This window comes from Cheilinus undulatus, linkage group 13, assembly GCF_018320785.1.
Source record: "Cheilinus undulatus linkage group 13, ASM1832078v1, whole genome shotgun sequence".
Classification (NCBI taxonomy): Eukaryota; Metazoa; Chordata; class Actinopteri; order Labriformes; family Labridae; genus Cheilinus; species Cheilinus undulatus.
This window is the reverse complement of record NC_054877.1, coordinates 14,003,877-14,017,721: the sequence shown is the minus strand read 5'-3', so window position 1 is coordinate 14,017,721 and position 13,845 is coordinate 14,003,877. Positions and strand designations below refer to the sequence as shown.

Sequence of the window (13,845 nt, the reverse complement as noted above, 5' to 3'; positions counted from 1 at the left end):
TCTTAAATCTGCAACAATGCATTATCAAAACAACCACATAGTGAATAGAGTGTGATTTTGCATACAGTCAATGAGTGACAGATGTCATCCATAACCTCTTGACTTGCTAATCATTTGGACTGAATTCATTTAGCCCACAGGACTCTGATTTTGACAAATGATACAGCAGTAGTGTTACAGACTGTAGAGCTGCTAAAACAAACTTAGTATCTCATAACTTCAGGAATTATCTAAAAGTAAAGCAGTTTGTGTCTTTGTGTCAATATCACCAAAATCATGATGCTAATTCTTTTAGCCTGTAAATAGCTATTCATGTCAGCATCAAGCCAACAAAGTAGGACTTATCCCAGTCCATCTTTGAGAAACTGTCCCCCTGGAGGACAATGCATCAGCCTTCACTGCTTCTATGTCTTTCCATTTCACTGTTCCCACTTTGTAACCCTTGTATCTGTAAAATTGTAGAACTGAGAGGAGTCAGCTTGAATGGATTCTGCTTCTTTATTGCTCTACTTTACACCACTCAGTGCCAGAGGCCAGCATCGCTTTTGTGAGGAACTTCCCACCTAAATCCTTAAAATGAGACACCGGAGGCCGATCTCACTTCTACCACCAACCCAGTTTTCTGCTTTCTCTTTACTGTATTGTTTCATTGATTCAGAGGATTCTCGCAAAGGCATTACTCTCCTTTCAAACCGCGCTCATTATCAGCACGCTCACTGACTGGGATAGTCTACAGAAAGCAACTTATGTAGAACATTTTTGATTAGTACCGCTATTCTGCATAGAAAAATAGGGCAATTCAGCAGAGCGACCTTGATTCGAAACATCCAAATCTCTAAAGACTTGGCAAAAGCTAATTCTATCACTTTCATCATCAAGACTTTCACTTCTGCTTAATATTTTATAACCTCGTCTTTGAACTGCACCTCCTTTATAACTTTGTCCCATCAATCCATCCGCTGCCAAATAAGACAAATCTATTTTTCTCGTCGCTTATGTCTTCTTTAATGATGGAAGGCGAGGCAGACCACCCAGCGGCATAATCACACCTTTGTGCCAGATATTCCACATGGTCGTATAAATAGAAAATGAATTGGCTGTGCTCCACTGAGGAGTCGCTCTGATCACTTTGCTTATCACTCAAAGAAGCCCGATTGCCTCTGAGTGGGTTATTGATCCTCTCACACTTTTACGCATTTAAACATTGATCACGTCTTGAGGCCTCATTGATTTACTCCAATACATTTATATGCAACACCTATCGCTACATAAATCCATGTTATCGACATAACATTTGTAGGAATTCACCTGCTTTCAGACAGTAACCAGGTCATTAGCGTCTAACAATCAGAGCCTGATACTTCAGCGATGAGAGGCAGAAGTAAAGTATAAATCAATTGATGAAAACTCTTGTGATATTGATTTAGACTTAGACACGAGAGTGTGAAAAGCTCTCAGTATAAACTTAAGGAGTGCCATATGGACTAACATGACTGTAAGTACTCAAAAGCATAGCAATGAGGAATCCTGAAGAGCCCTTGTCCTTGTATTCCCACAGCAGCAGCCTCCTGAAGCTGAAGCAGAAAAATCTAAATATGCGAGTGATTACATGTTCATTAGCTCCGCCGTGCAGTCTGAAGAGCTTCTACTTAAATTCTGCAGAGGAACATCTGAGAGATGAGATGCTTTGCTGAATATCCTTAAGGGAGGGGGAGTACGGCAGAATCCATTCGCAGCATGGTGTGATGGCGGTATTTGTTTTTGTCCTCATTTTTTTGCACTATTTTCCAATCTCTCAAAGGATAGATTTAACACTCCAACATTAAATCCTGAGCGCACTTCAGCATGACAACTGAGTGCTCATAAATCTTCAGGGAGCCAAGAGGAGGGAGGTTTACACTTTGGATTGACTGTAGTAACATCTTTGAAGGCCTTTTGTTTGACTGGGAGGCCTTGAATAGGACAACGATACAGGTATTTGGGAGAGTGTCATGGAAAGGACAATGGTGCTTTGATGATTTTCTTTTATGGTGAAGGTAAAAAAGGACTTACTGCACTGGTGGCCCTGGACCACGATGTCTTTGATGGCCAGCAAGCCACGCTGCCCCGAGGTTACGGCTTCAAACACAATCTGGGGAGGAGAGAGGAGACTCATAACACCAGTGATAAATGGGCACATGTCTTCAAATGGCACTTGAGTGAGGCTATCTGTGTGCACAGAAAAGTCCCGCTTCCTGCTAATGCGATCTGCTCTTGGCGGGGACTGCAGCTGGTCCACACAGCTGCGGGCCACTGACATTATTTCCACAATAAGTCATGGTCGATAGGTGTGATGACATGCAAGTGTTAAATTAAGTTTGAGCCTTGAGATGATTAGCACACTGTCTGTGACAAGCACATGGTGTATGAGGGGTGACAGACTTACTATCACATCAATAATTAAAGGATAGTTTGTTTCTCTTTCTCCATATGTCCGTCTATACTTAAAATAATTCGGCAAACTGTCAGGAGCCACAGTTTGTTAGCACTATTTTGTGACTTAACACCTTGTGTTCCTCTGCCTGAAGTGCTTTGATCTAAAATTGTCTAACTACAGCATACATTTACTATGGCATCTGTGTTTGTGTCAGTCTGCATTAAAATCAGCTAAGTTATGCAGGACAAGTGGCGCTGTCTGCAGGAGCGTACAGTCCAGCTTCCATGCTAGTGGGTTTCCCAAAAAAGGGGTCAAACTGACCAGTATGTCCTGTGAGAATTACACTTGATAGGTGCCAAATGCAAACAGTAAACCACACTCAAAAAATACAATCCATCAATAAACAAATATCGCATTGATGGATCAGTCAGAATCAATGGTTCTCAACTGCTCTAGTCCCAGCACCCCCATTACCCACTAAGAAAAAAAATCAGGACCTCAAGTTTTTAATATTTTTAACAAGATAGATTTTTCTTAAATAAAAAAAACAGTGCAGTTTGTGTCTCAGAAGGTACAAATGATGTGAGAAGGGGGAAAAACATGTTTTAAAAACACTTCCTAGAATTTCAACAGAATTTATTTCATCAGGCACATCTTCACAATCAACTGAAAATGGCTCTTGACCCACCCACAACTTTACTTTTCATTTACTGCAGTGTAATTGTTGGTTTGCAGAAGTGCTGAGGAATTAATCTAATTGCAATCCCAATCACGATTTCAGGCTGTGCCAATTGCAACATTTTTCAGGACAATTGCAGTTGCATGTTGTAACCAAATCCTGTAGCACTAGTTTCAACAAGGCAAAACTTTAGCTTTTATCCCAAACCCAAATCAAGAAGGAATAACCATTTTTACGCACTAAATAATAACATCATAAAACTAATCTGAACTGTGCATTTTAATAGTTTCGATTGACTGTAAAGCCTGGGTCAAAACAAAGATTCGTGGCTGAAAGAGGCCAGTGCAGGGAAAGTTGCAGCTGTGTAAACTGAGCCAATCGCTGAGCTGCTCGAATCAAGTCAACTTACACTGTTGCCTGCCATTCAGTTTGTCAAGTCACCTACAGCTGGTTATAGAGCACTGCAAACAGATTAATGTGTAAAAGGCAATGGAAATCATGTTTTGAAAGGCACACAGTGCCCTGGAACAAATCTTTGTTCCAAGCAGAGTATTTCATCTGATAAAATCATGCTGTGAATTGTGGAAATAATTAAATTTATTTCTAAAAGATTTATTATTGGTTTGCCATACTTTTGTTTAGAGAAGGGCACAGTAGAGTTGGAAACAGGGATGAGTGAGTGGGGAAGGACATGCAGGGAAGGAGCCACAGGCCAGACTTAAATCCAGGCAATCCACATTTGAGACATGACCTAACAATTGGGCCATCTGCACCCCCTGAATAAACCTTTTACACTAAAAAGTTTTTGGCCTGATAGACACTATTGTCCCCTCCATCTGCTGTGCAATTCACAGTAAAAAAATAAGGATGATACAAGCTAAATTTGTCATTGAAAAATAATTGTTTTCAGTAGATATCTTTATGCGATATCAAGAATGAGATAGCAAAGTGTTTTTGTGTTTATATGTGCAACAGTGATTGGGACTGCGCTGGCACAACACTGAAAGAAACAAATATGCATGCCAGTATCTGTATGAAAGAGAATTGGTGAAAAAATCATTCAGGAGTCATACAGGCCAATGTTACGCATTAATGTGATGATAAAGATTGAGAAAAAGTAGAAATTCATTGAGAGAGAGGGTGAAAACAGAGCAGAATCTGGGACTGTTAATCTATGTGCATGCACTGGAATGTGCACATTAGTGGATGTGCAGTACTGCCTTCTTACAGAGATTGTGCAGTAAGATAAAAATTAAATCACCTTAAAGTGAGTGATGGGCAACAGTTTAGCACAGCTAGAGGAGCAGGTGGCCCTGTGCAGAGGCTACAGTCCTCAAAAGATTTGTTGCAGGGTTGATTCCTGATCATGGCGCTGTTCGGTGCATGTTTTCCTTGACTCTCTCTCTCCATATTTCCTGCATCTCTTTAGCTTTCCTATCAAATAAAGGCAAAGCTCCAAAGAGGCTCCAGTTGCAGTAGTGTGAAATGACAGTCTTTCACAGAGTGGCTTGGTGGCTTATCGCAAGTTTTGACTCATTTCGTCACAATCGTAACCTTACAAAGCTAATCGATATGCCCGTTTATGTATTTCTCACTGGCGAATTCATCTTGCAAAGCTCCTGTCTGAACCGTTTGGGCCCGGTCAGAGAGTGACAGGACCAATCAGCAACAAGGGGCAGTACTTTCAGGTGCAGCAGGGTTGTGGTGTAAGCAAGCAGCAACAAGAGGCCAGTGAAGATATGGTGGAAGACATTAGCGTGGATGCTGCTAAAGCGACAGTTTTATCAGAACTTGACGACATTTCTTCATTAAAAGAAGAACAAAGAACAGCAGTGAGTTGTTTTCTTTGCAAAAATGACAAAAGTCGTGTACTGACATGTCTATAGTCGCTATGGTTTGTGTTATGCAGTTCTCTATGGATTTACTCCTCGGTAGCAGCTATCAGAGGTGTCAAGTAACTAAGTACAAATACTTCATTACCTTACTTAAGTAGAAATTTTGGGTATCTATACTTTACTGGAGTAATTATTTTTCTGCTGACTTTTTACTTCCACTATTTACATTTTCACGCAATTATCTGTACTTTCTACTTCTTACATTTTAAAAATAGCCTCGTTACTCCTATTTCATTTCAGCTTATTTTCATTCTAGCTTGTCATCGTTCAAAAAAACACAACCCTCTCCCCACCCTCAAAAAAAACCTATCCAGATAAATCCGGATAGAGTGAATTTGATTGTGGTTAGATGAGACGTATAAACATATTACCATTCCGACACCCTATTGGTTTGTACATGACACAAATCATGTCACACTGCAGCAAGGAAATAGCAGACATATGTAGCCTAGTACGATGATGTCTGTGGCAGAGACTCAAGAGAACTTGAGCAAAATGTCCCAACCAAGCACCAGCGAGGAGGTTGGTATGCTCAGTAGTATACATATATGGTTCTCGAATGTATTTGCATTGAACTAAAATGCGTTCATTTTCAATGGGCATAAATGCGGCTGAAACAGGTGCATCCCAAATTTCTTAACATTAACATTTTAATATAACATTACAGTCATCATGGCCTTTAGAAAAATGTTTTTTTGGGGAGGTGGGGTAGTGCTATAGGCCCCTGTGGCGTGGCCCAAGCTTTTGTCCTTAATGTTATTTTTTCCCCCTTAAATTACTTTTACTTTTATACTTAAAGTAGTTTTGAAACCAGTACTTTTACACTTTTACTTGAGTTGATACTTCAACTTCAACAGAAGTCTTTTTAAACCCTAGTTACTATACTTCTACCTGAGTAAAAAATGTGAATACTTTTGACACCTCTGGCGGCTACGTCACGTTTTGTTGCTGTGGTTGGCCCGTAAAGATGTGACAGACAGAACATTCATCCAATCACCCTCAAAGTTTTTTTTTCAAAGCCTCTGCCCTATCCCAAACACTGTGTATGAGAGTTCTTCCAGATGGATGTGTGACAAAAATCCATCTGGCGTGTCAGGTTATCACAATCGTTGATCTAAGCTGGACAACACATCTCAAGCTGTGACATAGAAAACCAACAAATATAGTCATTTTAGAGGGTGAATGCAAAACTTGCAGTACTTATTATTAAGTTAAAATTATTTTGATCTTAGTTTAGTAATATGTGTCAAAAGTCACTGCATCTGTTGCTGTTCAAGCCCAATAGAATGTGTGTCAGAATGGATCCAAACTAATATTTGCTTGGTTTGGTTGCTTTAAGTCTTGTTTAAAGAGTTCAACCTGTAAGATGCTGGCAGTATCTAAAATAACTATTTAAATCTTTAATAATTATATGCTTTGTGAGGGGAATCCTGTTTAAAATCAACTAAATTAAAATCATCTCTTCAAGAAACTTTTAAAAAAGAAATTACTTAAATCTAGGAGGAGCTTGTCCTACTATTTTAGTCTTTTTTTCTTTGGATATTTCTTTGGATTCACAGACAGCCTTCAGTGTAATATACACAAGAGTCTCTATAACTTAGAACTAAGGAACAAACTAAATAATTTATGGGTGAATAAAAGTAAAACCAACTGAAGAATCTGCACAGTAAGATGCCAGTGAAAACCTAAGTAGTATCTGGTTCATGAGAAGGTGCAGTTGCACTCACAGTTGTTGAGTCTAGTGTTACTTAGCTGACATGTTTGTTGCTCTCTGCCAAAAGAAAATCCGAAATAAAGTACAACTGTGCTGTGTAACACTAACATGACCCTATTTAAGGGATTGAGTACTCCTGCAAAACAAATGGCCCTAAGCCCTGACAGAGGGCGTGTCCCTGCAGAATGCTGGAGTTATGCGCTCGCTGGTCTGCTCTGTGATAAAAAGGGAAACAGAATGCCAGTGCCTTCCCAAACCCAGGGTGTGGTGCAGAGACCGATTACACCACACTCACAGTCCACACATGTTTTGCATGCCTTATTCCCTAAATATAAGCTTAAATCGTCCAGCGAACGTATATGCTGTATTAATGGGTATGTTCTGTATATGGTGTCACTCTGAAACATGTGTCCTGCTCGTCGTAGCACGGCTGCTCACACATACATCTCTGAGATTCCTTTTGTAGCCGAGGAATGTGGAGGCGGAGATAGTTACCATTGTCATCTGGGAGGCAGGATGCCTTCAGATAAGGCTGTCTAATTATAAATTTCTTTTTTTGTCTCATGAAATATGAAAGTGAATGTCTTGGGTGCCAATTATGGCCTCATTACAGGCTAATTTAAAGGAAATTAAAAGGCCAACCACTCCATATATCGCCACCAGACAAATGAACTAGCCCCCACTCTCTAATTGAAATCCTTTGTTTGTGCAACAGACATCAGTCAGCCTGCCTAATAGCTGTGATATAATTGATTCCAACATCAATGATAGTGCAGTGCATAATTGGGCCTGACCCAGGGAGTGAAAATATTCACATGGGACTAAAGCTGTTGATGTCACAGGAAAGTTCACCATTCTCATTTGTCAGAGACAGACAGTGAACCCGACATTCAATGTCTACATCACCGCTCAGGCTATCCCTCAGGGACTTTGTTAAGTACTACATTACAGCAGGATTGATTAGCTCTGCCATACTTTCTACTGTATTGGAATCAAGATAGATGAGGACATTTAGGTTTTTCTCTTATTGGTGCACTGCTGCATATAAGGATACATAATGAGGTCATACTGTATGCACAGAGCATATACTTTGAGTACAGAACATAGTCAGACTGTGCATTATATTAGCTAAAAGCGAGCAGTTTTCAAAAAGCCTGACAATCTCAATTAAAAGTTTTAGGGACGGTCTGACAGAAGAGTAATTATCAAAAAGCTGAAAGGCTCATGATGACTAAAAGCCTTACCGGTAATTAAAAAATAATTTCCAAGTATCAGGTGGCTTCCCTTTGACAATTGCGTAGGTTTCTATGCAATTAAAGACACCTATAATTAGTGCCATGTTGTTAATTAGTGACAATTTCAAGCATTGGTCTCTCTTCTCTTGACTGAGAGTGTTGCTAAGATCATTAGCATCCTCTGATTTACCCGTGTTGTCAGTTTGAGCCTGAAACAATTACAAACAAGAGACAGGCGACCTTCCACTGGGGTTTGAAAGGCAACAGATGCTGGGAATTTCCCTGAACACACTGGAAGCATTACGTGCCATTTTGGGCCTAAATGCTCACAATGTGTGCCGAGATTTGCTGTAATGTACTGAGAGCAGCATTTAGAAATGTTTAACAATCACTGATCTTTACTTTGAATTCAGGAAAATCTCTGTGTAGTTTAAAGGGGCATTTTGTTTGCAGAAAATTGAAGTAAAATTATTCACAACCAAGCAAAGAGAAATGTTTTTTTTTCTAATTTCTTGACAGATTCATAATGAATGTCATCTAGCCTTGTAGTCTGCATCACATTTAGTCAAACAAGCACATGTTTAGGATGAATCCAGGAGGTTTTTTTTTTAACATTTGTTACTTTGCTACTTTTCCATACCATGTTGTGTATATACTATTACTTGAGTGCCTGATATCTGTATAAGTGTAAATATACAGAAAAAGGCATGCTGGTGCCCAATGCACAGAAGTGCACTCTCTTACATTTAGTTTGAGTCATTTTTTTTTACATACAAAAATTAACTGCACCAGTCAAGTGACAGCAAACATTAAGTGAATGCTATGTTAAGCATTAAAACTAAAAGTTAAAATGACAAAAACAAAAAAAATTATGGAATCTTCTTTTTTGTCCTCACAGTTTGTCCTCTTTTTAACTTTGGGTAATTAATGTGTTAGAAGAAAGACCAAGACATGGGCGCAAAAGGTCTAGCTCAGTGGTTCTCAACTGGTCAGGTATCAGGACCCACCACGGCCTCTTCATGAGAAGTTGTGACGCAAATAAAAAAAAACAAAACTTTAATTTCTTAAACTAATTTAATGGAAATGTTGATGTTTGGACTGAATATGGAACAGAACACAATTTAATGCATGCATACACTTCATTTTTACTGCCTTTGACTGAGATATTATGAAAATGTTGGTTCTTTCTTGAAGAATTATCTTACTATCTTGCGAAAACCAGCTTTTTGATCCCAATAAAACAATTAAATGAGTCAAAACCTTAAGAATATTACTCAAATGTACTTGTAACCAGGAGAATACCAAGCAACATAAAAAGTATGGATTTGTGGCAGATTAGGGCATCCATACATCCATACTTTTTGCAGCTTTTTTTTTTTTGCCAGGAGATCATTTGCGACCCACTTTTGGATTCAGACCCACCACTTGAGAACAGCTGGTGTATGTACTGTAGGGGCAAGGGTGGAAGTCTGACTTGCAGCTTCTTTCACAAATGTCATTTCCCATTCTCAAATCCTGTTTCCAACTTTATCCATGGTCTTCCTGGATAATAAATGAAGGATGCACCGATAACACTTTTTTCAGACTAAGTACAAGTACTCACATTTGGGTTCTCACCAATAATTAGTACAAATATGAATACTTGGTAATACCATAGAAGTTCAGTTCAGTAACAGTCTGCTCTAGTTTTCCTCATTTATGTTGAAATATCAGCAAACTGCAAAAATGGTTCCAACTTTGCCTACCTTCTCAAAAAATGAGAGGCTAACATAATGCTATTAAAGGATATTGAGTGCAGTATCTGCAGCATCTCACCAGACGACTGAAAGTCATGGCAGAGGGTGGATATTCCTCTATTCCTCCCAGCATTATGAGTATTGTCGCTACAATCCGCTGTCTTTTTCTCTGTTATGCTCCGACTCGTCTTCTCCACTGAATGTGTGTCTTTCAAACTCTATAAACTCCAAAACTTTGAACAGAAAGACACCAAAAAACATGCTGCTGGGATTGAAGTTACTCATGTCCACCATCTCCTGGTGTAAAGTGGTAACAGCGCAGAGCTCTGCCATTAGCCCTATCTCCCAGTAGTAAAGAATCCTTTAAAAAATTCCTGGATCCAGACGGTTATCCGGATCCCAAAATCTAATCAGTTCTTCCTTATGCCATTTCTGACATTTCCTGAAAATGTCATGAAAATCCGTCCATGACTTTTTGAGTTATGTTGCTAACAAACAGACAAACAAACAATCAAACAAACAAACAAGCTAACAAACGAACAAACCCACCCGATCACATAACCTCCTTGGTGGAGGTAATAAATATTACAAAAAGAAGAATGACAGAAACAGGATTGACATGTCACAAAATAAGTAAGGTAGTTGGCCTGTGAGGAATGTGGCATGTTTTGAGAAATAAAAGATGCTCACACATCTCTTTTATGTGAAGAAAGATGTATGGAGCTAAGCTAAGCTAACTCATTAAGCCTTTCAAATGTGCCATTGTATGTTAAACCAGAACTAATCACGTCTTTTAACTTTTCACTTGAATGTATAAAAATAGTTCAACTGCCAAGATGATACGACTGCACTTCGTATTAACTTATAAATCCTGCTGCATTTCATATTAAATTGATTATTTTGACGGTGTGTCATAACAAGCTGACAAATATATACTTGCAACTATATAATTTATAGCCACATTTTAGCAGAATACCATGACACAGATTAACAAAGTGGAAAACTAGAGCAACAATTCTTTTTTAATCATACGAACTCAATGGACAACAACATCAGCAACTAAACTGAAAAAAAAACACCTGTTAGCTAGTCTGCAGCCTGTTTGCTAAGCAAGCAAAGTGTTGTAAAGTCTCTCTAGAGTGATTAATTTTCAAATGAACTCGAAGAACATTCTGGACTAATATCATGGAAAGGCAGTTTGGCGGGCACATCAGATATCAGATGGAATCTCACAGGAATGTATGGATCTGTCGCCTTAACTAAGTGGACATAAGGCATATTTATTAATTCGATGAACAACAGTATAAAAAAAAAACTAAATATCTATTCCATTTCAGGCAAGCAGAAGCAAAGTAAGTCACAGAAATTACAAGAAAAAACCTGCTAACAATCTAAATAACATAAAAATTATGATTTTTTTGTAATTTAGACAGTTTATGGGAGTTTGAATGCAATTTTTGGCAAATAAAAAGAAGATAATACCTGATATAGTAGCTCTATTTCTGTTCCTGAGGTATCAAAATAGCACTGATACTGTTTGAGTTAAATTCTTGTATTGTTGCTACCCTACATCCACATACAATAAGCTTTGCATTTATGACATTCACCCCCATCAATATCCAAATGCCTTTAGCTTAAACTAAAAACATTTGGCCAATCTGCCTGTGCATCCTTGTGTCACACTGGGGTCACTCTCTTATCAACAGCGAGCAGTGACTATTAGTGTTTTTCAGCAGCTCAATCTGTCCTTTCCCTCTTTTCTTTCTTTCTTTTGTCTGCGTGTCTCATTAAAGCTCCTATCTTCATTCAGCAGTGAGCAGCTCAGTGGTGTCCCTTGTTAACTAAGTTATCAGGTTGGCTATGATGAGCAGGAGGGAGGGCTCCCCTCAGCTCCACCGTGGACCAGCTCTGCCAGGCCGTAATGAAATAATTCACCGGGGGACTGTCTCCCATTGGGAGGTTACGGGGTCTCTCTGCATCAATTAACATTTGGTGGACTTGTGGAACAAGCCCAGTGAAGACTAATAGCCAGGCGAGTGTGAAATCACCTTGCCCCGGCCAGCAGTCATGTGCATTGGTAAGTGAAAATGAGTTTTCAGAATAGGAAAAAGAGAACTGGCTCGGGTGGAGTGGAAAGAGAGCAGATTACCATGGATACCGAGGTAGCTCCACAAATCAATAATCATAGGTGTTTTGAATGGGCCATTGTGAGATTTTTGGACCTTCTCAAATAATAAATACGTCTTGCTCCACCCAGTCACCAGGCTTTAATGACGGTGGCGTGACTACAAAGGGTGCCTACAATGAGCAACCTAGTTTTATAATGACACATTATCCTTCAGAGAGCTGGACTCAGACCACTCTTCCTCACCTGGTAGAAGTTGGGCCAGTAGGTGCTGATGGCCAGCTCCATCTGTCCCCAGGAGCGAGAGGCTGGGCCCGACACGTTCCAAACAGGCATCCCCATGGGACTGTTGTTTTCTTTGATATACACATTGAGGTGGCCGGGGTGGCTGTTGTCTCTGCCTCCGATGTAGTAGTGGAAGGTGACACAATGGGTGTCATTCTCCCGTAGCTGTGGTGTAAGCAGTAAGGCCTTCTGCCCGGCAAAGCGTCCTGATGTGTTCACCATCATGTAGGCTGAACCTGCAGTGAAGAAAAAAAAAAGTTTATTCAATGAGCTGAGCATTTTCTTTATCCAACCAGTGGTTCAAACAGTGTCAGGGAAACTTATACTGGTAGTAAAAGTCTTCAACCAGCCTTTATCATGTTTATTTCATGTATTCAGCAGCACAGCAAACTTTATGATAGCATTATAATACCAAAATAAACTTTCACATAGCACGCTCCAAAACACAAATAGTGTTTGGCAATAAATAAAACAGCACATTAAAACACAGAATAAAACATAAAGCTATGATTTTGAATATGTGCAGTAGTAAAACATGAACACAGTGAGGAAGAAGCTTCACTAAAGAAGAAATAAAATCACCAGAAAAATTAGGAAAATAAAATAAAACAGGTATTAAGAGTTTTTACACCAGAGACTTTGTAATATTAGTGATATATTAGATGTATCATCACCAGAAGGAAGTGTACACCTAAGCATATGATGCTAATGCTAACAAAATACCAAATAACGTAGATGTTTGTTTAGGACACAGGCTCCCAGTCTGGAGTCAGCAAAGATCTTGTCCACTCTAAGGTTGTCAAAGTTAGATTTGCACATATTAACTACAATTATAACACTTATTAAATAGTTCATACAAAGTATTTCAAGGGTTATGGTTTTACCAATGACAGAGTTAAAATCAGTGTTGATTTCCAACAGCAGTGTCACTCTTTGGGGTCTTGGGGGGGGGGGTTTAGCTTCTCTTTGACGCAAGTTGGGGGGTTTCAAGGAAAAAAGGTTAGGAACCACTGGTTTACGTCATCAGGTAATTCTCAGCAACTCCAGCTGCTACTTTAATTTTAAAGTTTTTATCTAATGTTAGCATGCTAATAGCATGGCTAACAGCCAAATTCCATGTCTGACATCAGGCAGATCCAACTCGCAGAGCTTCAGTGTGAAGCATTTTTACCTGATCTGACAATAAACAGACCAATGAGCATCCTTTGAGGAGAACAAGGTGGTAGTTATAGGTGGGGTTTGGTGGTACTGCTGCTGGTAAACAATGGCAACCTGTGAAGCGATTAGCTCAGATGTAGCTAAACAGACAGTTTTATCAGACCTGGACACATTTCTTTACAGATAGAAGAACAGATGAACTGAAAGCCTTTCTTGGTGAAAAAGATGTTTTTTCTCTTCTGACTAGCTTTGGCCTGAGTTTGATAGTTCATGACGATAATGGCTGCCTGTCGAGCTCATGTTATATAGTTTACTCTGTGTGGTTGTGCATAATGTATGTGACAGACAGAATGCTAGTCCAATCACTCTCCAATATTTATTTAAAGGTCCTGCCCTTCCCAAATATCATATATGAGGTGATGGATATGTAATGTATCCCATGTATATGTGAAATTGTCTGTCTAGTATGCCAGTTTGGCATGCTAACACACTAAACTAAAACATTATTCTTCACTCACTTGGAGATGAGTTAAGTCAAAATGCCTTATTTATCAGGGCAGTATAGAAATACAAAAATGAGATGAGCAGGAAAGAAACAAATG

At 39.2% G+C, this 13,845-nt stretch overlaps 1 protein-coding gene across 13 annotated transcripts in view; it reads right to left on the bottom strand.

Annotated features, from left to right (window-relative positions):
- The window catches only part of LOC121520598 (receptor-type tyrosine-protein phosphatase mu-like), a 284,435-nt gene that overhangs the window by 175,851 nt on the left and 94,739 nt on the right, over positions 1 to 13,845 (bottom strand). For all 13 annotated transcript variants that reach the window (XM_041804124.1, XM_041804128.1, XM_041804125.1 and 10 more), the window contains exons 3-4: positions 12,047 to 12,321; positions 2,053 to 2,131 (exon numbers count right to left, since the gene is read on the bottom strand). In XM_041804124.1, coding sequence (XP_041660058.1) covers positions 2,053 to 2,131; positions 12,047 to 12,321 — 354 coding nt within the window. The remainder of the gene's footprint in view (positions 1 to 2,052; positions 2,132 to 12,046; positions 12,322 to 13,845) is intronic.